The sequence below is a fragment of the Canis lupus genome, chromosome 35 (assembly GCF_003254725.2).
Source record: "Canis lupus dingo isolate Sandy chromosome 35, ASM325472v2, whole genome shotgun sequence".
Taxonomy (NCBI): Eukaryota; Metazoa; Chordata; class Mammalia; order Carnivora; family Canidae; genus Canis; species Canis lupus.
The window spans coordinates 19,837,501-19,853,273 of record NC_064277.1 but is presented as its reverse complement, the minus strand read 5'-3'; the positions used below and the strand labels follow the sequence as shown (position 1 = coordinate 19,853,273).

General features: G+C 40.7%; 1 protein-coding gene across 7 annotated transcripts in view; it reads right to left on the bottom strand.

Moving 5' to 3' along the window:
* CDKAL1 (CDK5 regulatory subunit associated protein 1 like 1) overlaps positions 1 to 15,773 on the bottom strand; it is a 663,852-nt gene that overhangs the window by 56,256 nt on the left and 591,823 nt on the right. For all 7 annotated transcript variants that reach the window (XM_025443462.3, XM_025443470.3, XM_025443473.3 and 4 more), the window contains 2 exons: positions 3,424 to 3,507; positions 342 to 506 (listed from right to left, as the gene is read on the bottom strand). In XM_025443462.3, the coding sequence (XP_025299247.1) occupies positions 342 to 506; positions 3,424 to 3,507 (249 nt within the window). The remainder of the gene's footprint in view (positions 1 to 341; positions 507 to 3,423; positions 3,508 to 15,773) is intronic.

The following is a 15,773-nucleotide window of genomic DNA, read 5'->3' as shown; positions in this document are numbered from 1 at the left end:
CTTACCGCCCCCCTTCCACTTGGGATCTACTGACACAGAAACATACGAGATCAGATGATGTTCAGTGTTCAATCTTACACCTGAAAATAATGCCTTTTGCCCTCTGCTTCTAGCATTGAAGCAGGGACACCTTATTCCCTCTACAGGCAGAGAAGCAAACCTAAGGCATCAGCAAAAATGCATCTTTCTAATTCAGATTGCAATCTGTCAGAAGGGATTAAAGCCTCATGCATACATAAAAAGGGAACTATAAATGATAACAGAAGCACGGTCTGGAATCACTGTGCTTCCACAGCTGCTGTTTTAGCAGAAGGGTAGAGAAAAAAGCGTCTTTTACTCACCTCTGTTAAACCTGAGACTTCTCCCTTTGCTAATGGTTTGCTGATGGATGGCGTGTATACTTTGGCGTCTGATACTGGCTGCCCTTTCATAAAATGTTTGCCCGATTCGTAAATGTCCACTTCGATCATTTTCCCCATGAATGTGGGGTTCTTTGGCACTAAAACCTTTAAAAGATATTTTCAAAAGGCTTAATTTAAGAAAAATAATAAACTTTCGATTATAGAATTACTGCAAAGAAAGCAGAGGCTTCCTGGATACCTCATGCCCAGTTTCCCTAGTTATGAATATCCTACATGAGTATATGTTTGTCACAATTCATGAACCAATATGGAGCTATTTCTATTCACTGAAGTCCATCCTTTATTCAGATTTCTCCATTTGTCCCTTAATATCTTTTCTTCTGTTCTGAGATCCTACCCCCCAGTCGGCTCTATCTTCCAGCTGCTCAAGGATCTGGAGATCTTGTAGGCTGGGAAGGCATTTCTGGGAGGAGCTACGGGCCTGGAGACAATGCTCTTTGATGGCGGGACGCCTGCTGTCCAGAGGCATGTGGCAGGCAGACCCGGGGAAGCCCCCAGCCCTCAGCCAGTCACTTCTGGACAGGCCTTTGATATTCTGCTCTCGGCTGTCCCAGGCAATGAAGAAAACTGAGACAACTCTGATGAAAGCCTTATACTTTTAATACCTGCCAAGTCAGCTGTCAGAAGAATGAGGCCTGCTGGTTCGTGTGTATGTGAGCGCGTGTATGTGGGAGCGTGGGCATGTGACTCGGAGGGGGCAGAGGAAGAACATTTAAAAGCGGCCCTTTAGTCTCCCAAATTTGTTGTTTTGTAGCTAAATGACTCCTTTGCTCTGTCATGAAATGCATATGTTTGGTTTGTTGCCTCTACCTACACTTAGGATCAGCTGCTCTGAAGGCTGCTTTGGTGAGTTCACAGGAAACTGTCAGCAGCCTCTCACCACTGGAGATTTCTGGTAAAAGTACCTGTTTACAACGAGCAAATGCCTCCCTCCTTCAGAGGTGGCTTGGCACATAGTGTGTCTCCCCCACACTTCTGTTTTCCTGCTGCAGCTACTCGCCAGTCTTCAAGTCAAGATCCAAAATAAATACACTAATTCTAATCCAGTAATACTTTGATACCTAGATGAAATCTTCACTTCTGGAACTCATCTTATTTAGAAAAATCATGCCTCTGAAATCCTTGATATGCTTAGTTGTACAGACAAACACATCAGGGGAGCTAGAGTTCCACAGCCAATTTCTCTGGGAGGCAGAACTGGATCTTGGTCTTTCTGGGTTTGATTTTTTTTTTTTTAAATGACCACTGCGTACACTGTCTCATCAAAGCATAGGAAAAAGGTCACCTGGGTAGTGAATTACTCCCAGCAAAGAGCTTTAGTATCAGAATATGAAAGCCCCTTTAAATCGTTTTGTTTGTTTGTTTTTTGTTTTTTTAATAAAACAAGAAAATCTCTAGAAATCTCTAGAGTAAACTATCTCTGGGAGATGTGGTCCCATTCTGGGGAAATACAGCTCTGCTGCCTTGATCTGAATGAAGGGCTCAGTGTTTTTTCCCCCTCCAGTTTTAATAATTGGAAAAAGCCGGACTGCTTTAAATTGGAGGAAACAGCTAATGAGGCATGCCATCGCCTTTAAAATGCAGGGGAAAAAAGCTCCCTGCTGAGGCAAGAACCCAGATGGCAGAGAAACAGAGGGGGAAGAGGCCACGAAATACAATCAGGTTCCTCCCCAGGGCTGAGCAGGTTGGCCCGAAGAGGTTGGTTCTCTGGGGCCAAATAATGAAATGGAGAATGGGGAAGAGACGTGGCTCTGGCAGGGAGTGCTGGGGAAGCCTTCCTCAACAGTAGTACTCTGCGGGTATGGGATAGGGTGCATTTAGTTTGAGCCTTCAACACTACCCCCTATGTTTCCCCAGGCTCCAGGGCCCAGGCTGGGACCATTCCCTGTGCAGTGGAGAGGGAGATCTCTGCAGCTACTTCCCCAAGGGCAGTGGGCGTTGGCTTCCCCCCCAAGGGCAGTGGGCTTCCCCAACTTGCCCACCCAGCCCTGAAGAGGCTTTTCCGGCTCTAATTTCAGCCCTAGCTCACAGAAAAAAAAAAAAAAAAAAAAAATCACTTCTTATCTGATAAGAAAGAAACAAAAAAGTAGGAAACACATTTGATATTTAGGATAAGTTCATCAGGTCCAGTAATGATCAGGATATCCCTATGCCCCTAGGGGAGTCTCCCATTGAGGAAGGCAGATGCCATTGCTTCCTGGGCCTTTTCGGGGCCACTGCCCTTGAAGGAGGCAATGAGTTTTCTTTCATCACTTCTGAACTGCTCCCTGACCTGGGGAAGTGGGATCCCAGGCGATGCAAGGAAGCCTGGCAGGCCAGGTTCCAGGGGCAGGGCATGGCTGTGCATGAGAGGGGTCCCTAGGCGCGGCCCCCCAGTAAGGCTCTCAAAGGGAAGCTGTTTTGCCCCTCGTACTTGTCTCCAGGGTTGGTCATATGATTTGAGTTGAATCCACAGAACTGACTCTTTTCCCTTGGCCTCCAACATTCTTACCAGGGTGGAAGTTAAGAAAAAAAAGAAAAAAAAAAAAAACCTAAAACTAAACAAAACTAAAAAAATAAATAAATAATAATAATAATTAAAAAAAGCAAGCAACTGCCTGACCACCTGAGTGAGTGCGGGGAGGAGAGGAAATCCCTGCCCTTCCACACTGATGTCTCAGACATCCTTCCTGTGCCCTGCACAGGCCTCTCCCCTCCCCTCTGCCAGCCGGTGGGAATTCTTTCTGGCAGCGGTAACTACCTGTTCCCGATGCCCAAAGCCTAAGGCTGGTCCCAGCAAAGATTCATGAGGAGGAAGACACGCTTACTCCTCTGTGTGGGGTGTTTGGTAGACTAAGCCACGAAGCGGAGCCCCTGGTGGCCTAGCTGGCTTGATGCTCTGCAACAGCCTTGATGGAACAAGACTCTACAACCTCCCTAAAGTTTCTTTTGCTTAAAGTGATCTACCTCACCGCCTTTCCTGATTTTGGGGAAAGCTTAAGAAGGTCAAAGTGTATCTCACCTGCTCATAGAATCGATTGTGTGCCACATAAAACTTGGAATCGAAAGATTCTTCTGTCACTAACACTTGTTGCCTTTCGCCAATCTGTGGAGAAAAAAAGGAAAGATAAGGGCAAACACCGGAGAATCCAAACCAAAAATGCCAGCCCAAAGAGTCGTGGGTCAGTAAGCAGTGTCCTCTTGGATTCAAAGTAGACTCTCAATTGCAAGTTACTTAATAGCTAATGTAAGAACTAGGAATTCAAATTTCCCCAAGAGACATTATTATCTATGTGCTAATATAAAATGAGCATAGCATGAAATCTTATTTTCTTACACAACTATGAAACAAAACTTATCTTCCTCCTTCAACATAAGATAATTAAAGCTTCGAAGACATATAAAAATCTTCTAAGTATCACTTGGTTTCTTGAAGCAACGTTGCAAAACAAGCCAGAACAAGCTGCTTCTAATCCAAATTCATGAAAATATTTTGGCAATAGGAAAGAGTAGTAATAAACATTAATTTGAGTTATGAGGGATGTAACGCTAAAGAAAGTGCCTCAAAAACTAGTCATTAAGTTCTTGCATCTAAACACTTCATGTATTGCATATAACTCTGAAATTATGGATTAATTCCTACAGCTATTTACTTATTATATACATTGCCTCTCTCATATACAACTGTCTCTTCTTTCTTGCAGCCATGACCCCGTCCTTCATTATTTTATTTTTTATTTTTTTAGAAAGACAGCAAAGATACGGAACTGTTAATTCTCTACAGGATCGATCTACATTTATGTTCTAAGAGTGCAACTTTAATAACCAAGAAGTTAAATCAACCAAAACATTGGTTAAAGAAATATGACTACTTGAAAAAAATTCCACCATTTCCAAGTTTGGTCCACTGTGAAATGCAACATTTAAACTATCAATTACTTCTTTTTTAATTTTTTAAGCAAGGTTGTCGAAATGTGTGATGTAGTAGCAACTAGCTGTATTGAATGGTTGTGCCTAGAATTATTTTTGCCTTTGCTACTTGATAAATACAACTCTGTATTAAAGCATGCTGATAAGAAGATTTCAAAGAAGCAGTCCCTATTCTCATATATAGACTTGTCACCATGTTCAGGCAGTTAGCATTTAGGAAACGTAAACACAGCTGTGCCAAACAGACCACCTAACAATTAAAAATAAAACAAAACGCTAAACTCCCGTCTCCGTCATACAATGCCAATACCTAAACACACCATCATTTACTATCTTTCTTACTATCTCCTTCAAAACGTGGTCCTCTTAGCCAAAGGTCATAAGGTCTCCAGGACGATAGTTACCAACAGCTTCCTTCACTCCCTCCAAACTAATGACCCTTCCTGCAACAGGAGTCCCTTTTAACAATCAAGCAGCAACTAAGGAAAGTCTCCCCAATTTCTACTTTGAATGGGAACGGCTTTGTTTATTTAAAAAGACTGATGAATACTGGTTTTCACTGAAGTATATTCTTCTGGAGGAAAACTGAGCATGTTTGTACACATTTCACAGTATGAGTTGCTTATAACTTAGGATAAGTATCTGTCGATGGTTCTTAAGGAAATCTGCAGTTATACTTCATCTCACATTAAGTTTTCGGGAAATTAACCTAGCAACAATATGAGATTGTAAAGCTGCTTCTTTGCTCTTGTGGGAACCAAAGCGGACGGCTGTAGACATCACTGTTGGGCTGTTCTAGTTTACCTGGAGGTGAGAGCCGTGATTGTAAGATATACACAGAGTTTGAAGGACCTGTGTTATGTTTGTACAGTAGTGGGCAGGGCTTTTGATCAACCAGCAGAAGAATATTTGTAGGTGAGTATTTAACCATTTGCTGCCAGGATACAAGAAAATGGCTGTGTGCAGTGATTTATGGTGGTAAACATCTCTCCAGGTGTCCCTTCAGTCCCCTCAGCTAAGGATTCTGCATCACTGGTGAGGCTCTTAAAAGTTCCTCGGAAGACACTAAGCAAGAATGCGCATAAGAAAGCTAGGACTTTGATCAAGAGCTGCCCCAATCTATCCCAACCCCCTTAAAAAAACAACAAAAACAAATAATAACTGCTCCTTTCAATATTTTATTTTTTTTTAAGAATGAAGTTGCCATGAAGTGGATATCAAACCTTTAAGAGAATCAACTATTTCCGGTAACTAAAAACACCAGTGATGTTAAGGAAGGTTGGGGGCAGGGGCAGTTCAGGTGGAATTCTGAAGAGGCAACTTTGCCTTGGTGACAGCAAGGGACCTTGTGGGCCAAGGGTTTGTGCATAGGCCTCAAATCTTTTTCTAAATGAGCCACCTTGCCCCATACTTTGCAACTGTTCTCTCCTCAACCCCACAGGATAGATAACCCAGCATGGTTAACAACCCACATATAAGAAAAAAGGTTTAGGGTAATCATCCTGATTCGCCTAAGAATGTCTCTGCTAACCAGCAAGGATGTGCCGGTCTGAGAGGAAAAGCAGGCTATCTGGAGAAAAAGGGTAAAGCTACAGATATCCATCCTTAGGCCAGTAGGACAACAACCACAGCCGAGCTATCTATTGTGCTAAAAGCGAGGAGAATCCACTAGTAGGGATGAGTTTGTCTTCCCAGTGGAGAGTGATGGAGAGTATGCTACGTCTCATCTGATCTGCAGCATCTATATTCATCTGACATTCTGATATTCTTCTCTGGTTGCCTTACCATCACTGACAGGAGTGCAAGGTTATATCCCTGGCTTTAGACAAGCCCTTTGCAGAAGAAGTTAACACAAAGATGACTTGGGTAGTTTTTGTTTGTTTGTTTGTTTGTTTTTTAAAGATTTTATTTATTTATTAATGAGAGACACACACACAGAGAGGCAGAGAGACAGGCAGAGGGAGAAGTAGGCTCCATTCAGGGAGCCTGATGTGGAACTTGATCCTGGGTCTCCAGGATCACGCCCTGGGCCAAAGGCAGGTGCTTAACTGCTGAGCCACCCAGGGATCCCCTGACTTGGGTAGTTTAAGAAACCAACAAACTCCTAAGAATATGTAAGAGGCTGAAAATGAAGTTTTTCATGAAGATTGTGACTAGTAGCACAAATTAAGATGCTAGTGGAACTGCAAACCTAGAGAATGGTCTGGAGGCAGCATCAGGATAGCTGGAACATTCAAGGAGAGGAGAGAAGGGGTCACTTGGAGGGAAGAGGGATGGTCAGAAACAGGGTGCCAGAGTTCTAGCAGAACCTAGGAAAGAGGAGTCTCAAACAAGGAGGATTATTTAAACATACCAGCTGCCCCATGTTTGAAGCAGATGCTAGGGGGGAGGACATGGGTCTGAGTAGATTATTTTTAAGATAAAAGAGATGTGACTACTTTTTGGTCCTTCACATTCCTCGCTACAGAAAGAAGAGGTCGGTGAAAGTGGCCAGACGTGGGAAAGGGAGGGGTGGGCTGAAGAGGAAGTGGGTTATAATATTTAAAGGACCTCATTATTCATTCATGAGAGGCAGAGAGAGAAAGAGAGACAGAGACATAGGCAGAGGGAGAAATAGGCTCCTTGCAGGAGCCTGACTGGGACTCGATCCCAGGACCCCAGAATCACAACCTGAGCCGAAGGCAGACTCTCAACCACTGAGCCATGCAGGTGCCCCCAGGTGACTATATGCTTAAAGCCTTCTGCAAATTACAACAGTTACTGTCTTGCTGCATTTAGAGGAGTGTGATCTCTAATATCCACCACAGAAATATTTACAAAGTCTCCCAAAAGCTGTCCTGTGACCTGAACCTTAAGAAGTCCGTCAAAAATCTTCTCAACAAAGCCCTCGTTTCATAATCCTAAGAAAGACAACTTCTTTCTGATTTTTTTTACAGGGATATAATTTACAGTTGCTTAATGAAAATGCTTATTTAACTTCTTCAACGTTTTTGGGTTTAGGAACTTGGGATGGGAAGTTAAGAATTATTGTGGGAGGGGCACCTGGGTGGCTCAGTGGTTGAGCATCTGCCTTTGGATCAGGTCATGATCCTGGGGTCCAGGGATTGAATCCCATTCGGGTGCCTGCAGAGAGCCTGTTTCTCCTTCAGCCGGTGTCTCTGCCTATGTCTCTGTGTCTATCATGAATAAATAAATAAAACCTTAAAAATAAAAAAGAAAAAGAATTGCTGTGGGAAATTCAGTTTCCTTTTACGAAGTCTGACCCTTAGGACATTTATCAGGATTTCTGCAAGTGGCGGTCAGTCCTGGTACCTGCACTAATGAATTAGGCCTATTTTGTCATTTCTTCCTCAAATGTCCATGGAGAAAGCTGTTTTTCTTAGAGTATGCACAACTTCAGTTAGTCCATTTTAACCTAGCTTTAAAAATATGTTTTATGAAGGGTCTCTGGCTGGTTTGGTCAGAAGAGCAAGATGACTCTTTATCTCAGGGTAGTAAGTTCGAGCCCCACACTGGGTGTAGAGATGACTTAAATAAATAAAACTTAAAAAAAAAAAAGATGTCTTGGGCAGCCCCGGTGGCCCAGCGGTTTGGCGCCAACTTCAGCCCAGGGTGTGATCCTGGAGACCTGGGATCGAGTCCCACGTCGGGCTCCCTGCATGAAGCCTGCTTCTCCCTCTGCCTATGTCTCTGCCTCAATCTCTCTCTCTCTCTGTATCTCTCATGAATGAATAAATAAAATCTTTAAAAAAAAAAAAGATGTCTTAAGAAAAATGAATTATAAAGACAGTCTTGTGAAACCATTCTTCCATTTCACAGAATGCATCACCAAAGTGAGGTGAGGTGTAGAAAAAAAGGACTCATGAGATCCTGCATTACTGGTGACCTCACTGTGGATAAGAAAGAATGCGCAGGCCTTGTTGGAAAGGTAAGAGAAAGGGTCTTATGGTTAGTTATTTGTTTATCCATAAAGGCTGGAAATGAAGGCAGTAGTCCTGTAAAGAGACCAGGAAGTAAGAAGAAGGGAGTCTGGCAATCTCAGATTTCGCAGAAAGGAAACTGAGGCCCAGCAAGATTGCTGGGTGGTGACTTGCTCAGTGGCAGGGGCAGAAGGAAGAGGAGAAGGTCTTGGAACCATTCTCACTACCTGGTGCCTCCTATTTAAGTGCTAGCTGGAGAAAACATAGAACATCATAGATCTCATTCTGCAGTGCATGACTTTTCCTTGAGTAGAGAAACATCTGTGACAAACAAGAAGGAATGTTTTTAAATTCAAGTTTGGGGTAAAATTTTTCAGTGCATTACATAATCAGCTAGCTGTGTTATTTGTGTCACATCTATACTTAAAATTTCCCAAGTGCCCGAAGTTGTGAGAAACATCAGTTCTAACCAGATGGCCAGATAACACACATAAAACACACGCTTGCATTAAAAAAGCAGTGGTTTCCAACATTTCCAACAGAATTTGGTTGCTGAATGAATGCTCATTCGAGTATACTCTATTTCTCCATTTGTCCTCAAAAAGTTTCTACGTGGCTGTATAAGGATTAAACAAAGACATTAGAGTATGTGGGCTTTGACCTTAAACTCAGGAAGAAATGTTACTTGTATGAAGACTCCTTGCACTAGAAGAAGTAAAAGGCTTCTTTTAAACTCCTATATGTGACTTTAAATATCAACTTCACATAAAGTTTATATTTTCTTTATTAGGCCCTTCTCACACCCAGCCACTTCTCACTTCTGTTTCACTTATACAAAGAGCCTGAGATAAGGCTTTGGAAAAAAAATTCTAATTCAAGCTCTACTGGAAGGTCAGGTGAGAAAGATCCCCGTATTTCAATAGAATTGCTCTACGTCCAAAAAACATTCACAAAGGACAGATATATATACTTGGGTACCAGTATAAGAGAAATATTTATTTCCTGTAACAGTTATAGGAAGGTAAAGAAATTATTTTGCTTCCCCTGAAGAGTTTCTAGAAATTAATTTTTCTGCCCAATTGCCTTAGGGTAAAAAAGGAGATTAAAACACATATATCAAAAGCTCTTGTAATTATTTACATCACATTCCTAATAAACTTGAGTATTATCTTAGTTTACCCTACAAAATATTCTGACATGCAGTTTCTGCAGCTAAGTTGTTGAGGTATTCTTTTTATTATTATTGTTTTTCATTGTTTTCTTGGTTTTTGTAGATAATAAAAAACAATTTTTCTACCTGACTGGTTTCTGAATGCATGACTCTGGGAAATGTCAAATGTCTTTCTTTAGCTCCAGTCAAATTAGTTTTTTTTTTTTTTTTTTTTCCTAAGCTGCCTGGAACATGTTAAACACAAGGCTGTGACCTTAAACTCTGAAATAATATTTCTAGTGTCTGTGCAAAAGCCTGCCCTCACATACACCTTTAGACTAATTACTGCAGTGTAATGTTGCCAGTGAACCACTGTAATTACACTTGGAGAAAAGTATGGTCTTGTTCTTTCCTAGCTAATGAAAATGATAACCTTTCCGTTTTGATTCATCATTCACAACAGGCAGAGCATGCGATGCTGGGTCTCCAGGGTATAGGGTAATTTTCCTGACTGTTTATGCACACTTCTGTTTTCTGGCCCTGCAGAAGCTGGAATGAAAGAACCAGGCATACTAATGCTAAAAACAGTCAACAGTAATAATAGCAATAACATTAAAATTTAATATCATCCTTACTCAACAATTCCATTCTGTAATGAAAGGGCCATGACACAGGAATGTGTGTCAAAAACGATGATGCCACAGAAAACAAGTAATGAGACTCAAAGTCCATCGTATTCGAAATGCTTGCCATCAGTTGTTGCTGGTCTACTTAAAAGATTCTTGGGGGATGTTGGATGGTTTATTCTCAAAGGGGCTGACTCATATCTGACTCTTAGACAATGAGTAAAAAGACATTTGATGACACTTTTTTAAAAGCAGTATCTTCTGGGTGAAAAGACATATATTCTTTAGCTCTACTTACTAACAGGAATAAATATATTCAAGAGGGAAAGAATGTTCCTTTGAGGTGAAATATCCATACCTTCACGTATTGGACCTATGCCTATATGAATTGCCATGAGTGTCTTAGTGGCACTAATGTTCCTTCCTCACATCTCAGGAGAAAACACAAAACTGGAAAAAAAAATTTTTTTTTTGCCTTTTTGCAAAAGCAGTGATGCGATATACAAAGACCAGATCCAAGGTCTCTCTGGAACCAAATCAGACTATGACATTTCTTCTAACAACAGCCCTGTGTCCTGTCTTCTTCAATTGCTGGCTGGTTTTCTTCCAGTCATGTGCCTACTCCAGCAAGAGAAAAGGGAGAGAAGAGGGAGTCTCTTCACACTTAGAGGTAAAATTTCAGTCTTGAGAATAGAGCTGTTTGCATCTATTGGTGGAGAGCCAACAGTAATAGTATGGTAACTGTGCTTTATTGAACTGGTTAAAATAATTCTCAATGGCAAAGAGTTACATGACAAATGCCAATCTGATCCCTGTTCAGCATTAGAAATGTATATACCTGGGTGCTTGCTGAACTGCCAATTCAAAAAAACAGCCAAGTTTTGACCACCTGCCTACCTTTTTAGTATTCTAGAACATTTTAAGGCATTACCTATGATGCTTCTGTGGATTTTTTTTTAAACTGTGTTAAGAACACAAAACATGAGATCTACTCTCTTAACAAATCAAAACAAGTTGCCCTTTCTTATCATGGAACCAGCGCAAAGTATGTTTGATCTTTTTTCCCCACATCAGGTAAAAAGCTTGACTATGCCCAGGCACTGTTAGGAAAGGGCTCAACATTTAAAACTATGTCAAATACTGAGGCCAGATGTTGCCAGTAATATCTATCCATGAGATCTTATTAATGGGATGACTAAATGGTACGAACACCATATGTGGAACCCTTTTTTATTAAAAGTTTTATTCTAAATTGAACAATTATCTCCATGCACTTCCACTTTCCTGATCTTTTCACATTGGTCTCTACCAATCAATACTCAACAAGTCTGGGCCACTCTTCTTTGATGGGCTTCTCTTAAAGGCACAGGAAGTGACCACATTTACAGCTCAGGACTGTTGAATAGAAAAACCTTCTTGGTAAGTGTCTTTAGGATTTTTGTTTCACACTGATGACACGACAAATTAGCTAGATTACAGAGAGAGAGAGAGAGAGAGAGAAAGAAAGAAAAAAAAGAAAAAAGAAAAAAGAAAAGAAAAGAAAGAAAAGAAAAGAAAAGAAAGAAAAGAAAAGAAAAGAAAAGAAAGAAAAGAAAAGAAAAGAAAAGAAAAGAAAAGAAAAGAAAAGAAAAGAAAAGAAAAGAAAAGAAAAGAAAAGAAAGACCATCAGGTTTTGGAGATTTAGTGTTTATATAATTCTAGCGCAGTAATTACTTGCCAATCCCCCTCACATCTTTGCTCAAAAACCCCATTCCAAAAGTACTGAGCAAAGAAAGACTGCTGAGAGTCTAAACTCTACCAAACTCTTTATTAAAACAGTATAAGCCTCAGAAGAATTCAAAGAAAAGTCCAGACATTTGGAGGAAGAAAGGTATGGATATGGTATGCAGGACATCTTCCAATATCCTCTATGGTGAAAGAAGGCTTCTTTTCAAATATTAAATTATAGGAAAGGATAGATAAGTTCTAATATATCTAGACTCTAAATGTGAATTTCTGGAATAAAGAATTTCAGAGCTGGCATGGGTGGAAGAATTAATAGATCATTTAGTTCAAATACATCATTTTACAGATGAGAAAAGTAGGGCTCATTAGAGACTAAGTGTCATGGCCAAAGTCATACAGCTCATAATATTTATCCGTAACATGAAAAATGGATTTTATCCTGACAATTGTTTTTACACAAGTGAATTACTGAGTTATGCTAAACCTACACCATCCAGTACAATGGCCACTAGCTCAAGGCTGTTGAGCCCTTAAAATGTGGCAAACCTCAATTGAGAGGTGCTATAAAATACACACCAGTACAAGATACACACTGGATTTCAAAAATTTAACATGAATAGAAGAATTTAAACTATTTTGTGAATTTTATTGATTATAAGCCAAAATATTTTTGACATATTGAGTTAAATATATTATTAAAATTACCTTCATCTGTTTTTTTTTCTTTTTTTTCTTTTTTAGTGTTGCTGCCAGAAAATTTACAAGAGTATCTGTGGTTCATAGGACATTTTTATTGGACAGGGTTGCTCTAAACCAGTATTATCTAGTTTTTAAGGATTTCACAGAAATCCTCCATTTTACTATTTCAGGAAAGACCACACTGGTCATTTAAAAAAAAATTTTTTTTTAACTCAACACACTCATAATTTAGGTAATCATATAAATACAACACTTTAATTTCAGGAAAGAAGGCACATGTATCTACAAATTATAAAGGCAGGAATTTTAAACTGGTTAACTCCTCTTTTTGACCTTTGTATTATTCTTGCTCCTATTTTTCTGGTCCATCATAGCCTCCCCAAAAGCTAAGGCATGATCACCTTGCTTGTTGTTTTTAGGGAAATCCAGACAACCAAGGGGAGGCTGTCTAAATTTTCCATTCTGTCCTTTTCCATTTTGCATGGCCGTAAAAGCAGTCATTTAAAACAAACAAACAATAGTGTTTGTACCAAAAAGGCAGAGATCGAGCATTCTCAAATTCATTAAAAACAAAACCAAAAATGAATGTCCCAAATACATACCGCCTTTGGTAAGAGAAATCTTTTCGTTACCAACCCTGTTACCAGAGAACTCAGCATAGATGTGAACAATAAATAACACATGCACTACACCCCACCATCTTCCAACCATTTGCCAGCCAGGATTGAGGCTGAGGGAAGCAGAAAGGATTAAGCAGAAATCAGACAGCCAAGCTCTAATGGTATCTAATTAGCATAACAAAAGACACTGCCACAATCTTTCAGCATTGGGCAATACATCTCATTAAAGAAGACTGAATAACAATTATTCTCTCTTGCTCCCCCATCCTTCCCCTTCCCCCCACTTCTTCTTTCTTGGCTTAGCTCCGGGAGACCCTGAGAGCTCAGCTCTAGACCTTCTGCTTTATTGGCCAGGCATTCAGGCTGCAGGGGAAAGAGCCTACTTGTATTACTGTGCACCTGCATCTCTGTGATTTATTCCGATTTTCTCTCCTGCCGTGAAAATGTAGCTTCTTCAAGCACATACAAGTCCTGCTATGCAGTTTATAGGTATATAATATAGAGGAATGGCAATGATACCCTAAAAAATGGATACTAGTTCCCCCTAAAATGTCTTTATTTAAAGAAAATTGATGTTTCTCTTCACCTATTCTGTTTTTCCCCTTGAATATTACTTCACTGTCTCAGAGTTAATGAAGCTAAACTGAAATTCTACCAAATTTTTATTGCAACCAGTTGTTAGCTGTGAGCATGCGTGCACACAGGCATACATGCGTTGGGGAATTTAAATGGGAGTAGTCTGGTTCAAACCTATCTTCTGTCTCTATTTCCTCTTGAGGATAGAGAACTAAGAAAATATGCATAAAACCCAACCTTGAAAAAACTGAGGCTTTGGGTGAAGGTGGTAGCTTTTGTCTAGTGGGCACATAGTTTTCATATAAAATTTATACTGGAAATAAAGGATTCTATGTAAACCAAAAACAAAAAAAATATTCTTCCATGGTGATTACTAAGAAAAATGGAAGCTTCAAGTCATCCTATACAATCTTTCGTATCAAGCTACTGTAGGGTAAGGACTCGGTCGGGGGGCAGAGAGAGAAAAGGAGACAGCTTAATCCAAACAAATTCTAATTCTGAGCTTTATTTTTTGATTAGGAACACCTTTCAAAAGGGAATCTAGTTCTGAGGGTTGCTTTGATGTCTTTTTTAATGGCCTCTCCTGCCAAACACAATATTATATAGTCTACTGAAACCCGAGCATTGCCAGGTCTGTGTGAGGCTCTAGGAAAAGCTGTTTATCACATATGCAGATGATCACTACCAAGACTACATAGCAGAAGCCAAGTAGCTGAGGAAACCCCACTGGTCTGTGTGGATCTTTCAAACTGCTGCAAAGTTACTGTATTGCAGGAACCCAGAGATCCCGAGTCCTCAAGCCATTAATAACAGTGCAGACTGCTGACCTGGGGTAAGACATTTTAATGCAACATGTAGGCTGCACATGGGAGCATACAGTTAAAATAAACCTGGGGATATCACTTAAATTCTAAAAGGCCTTTCTCTACATGGTGAACTACTCAGCATTCACCAGCCGTTCTCATCGTCCGTCCTACAGGTAGAGAGGATTTTAAAAAATCCTCTCTCCTACTGAATTTCTCCTGTTTCACAGATCACACTGTATTTTGTTTTTTACTTCTTGTCTATTTCCACCTTAAAGCGTTGCCTAAAAGGACATGCAAATGCAATGCATTGTTATGAATTCTGTACTGCTTTATCTTTTAAAGCACACTCATTTGTATCTTTTTAAAAAGATTTTTATTTATTTATTCATGAGAGACACAGAGAGGCAGAGACATAGGCAGAGGGAGAAGCAGACTCCCTGTGGGAAGCCTGAGGTGGGACTGGATCCCAGGACCCCAGGATCACGCCCTGAGCCAAAGGCAGATGCTCAACCACTGAGCCACCCAGGTGCCCAATCATTTGTATTTTAATCCAATCAGTGACTAGATTTCTCTTAACAACCACAGTCCCAGTCTATGGCCCTGCATCTCACCAAAGGCTTCTGAGTACCTTGGTACAATCTCCTTCCCTTTTTGAGACAGGCCCCAGCCAAGAGCAGAAAAGCTTGAGGAGTACTAATTAGTAAGTTATGATGGCTTCAGTTTTACCTCTGTCATTCACTAGCTCTTTGACCCTGAGCAAATCATTTCCCTTCAGAGCCTCAGTTTCTCCATCTAAAAACAAAGCAGGGAGGGATTTGCAATCAGTGATCTGTAAGGCCCTTTCTGGCTCACATATGCTGTGTTTCTAAATTTGGAGTTCCATGGAGAAGGCAGGAACCGGAGGAGTCCTGCAATGATGCGGAGGGCTCAGGGAGGACAGCAAGGTGCTGCTGGCAGTGGCTGTGGTGGTGGCAGCGGCAGCCACAGAAGTGGCACCCATAGCTGGGACTAGCAGTCGGTCCTTGTCTAACAGCGTGGACTAGTCTCAACACCACTGCTCTCTCCTTTCTCTTCCAGAGCTGACACATGGTCTAAAGCTTAATGTTTGCTAAAGGGCCAGGATGAGTGAAGAATGAAAAGGAGTTAACAATTAGGGGATTCGGTTTACCTACGTGAAAGAAATCATTAAGGCAATTTTATCTGGCCAGAGCCTTGAGTTTTCAGATTAATAACCTAGCTTCTGGGAGTCAGTGTATATGCTGGAGAAGTTTGACTACTATCAGTAATACAGCTGATTGCACTACTGCCAGGAGTACATTC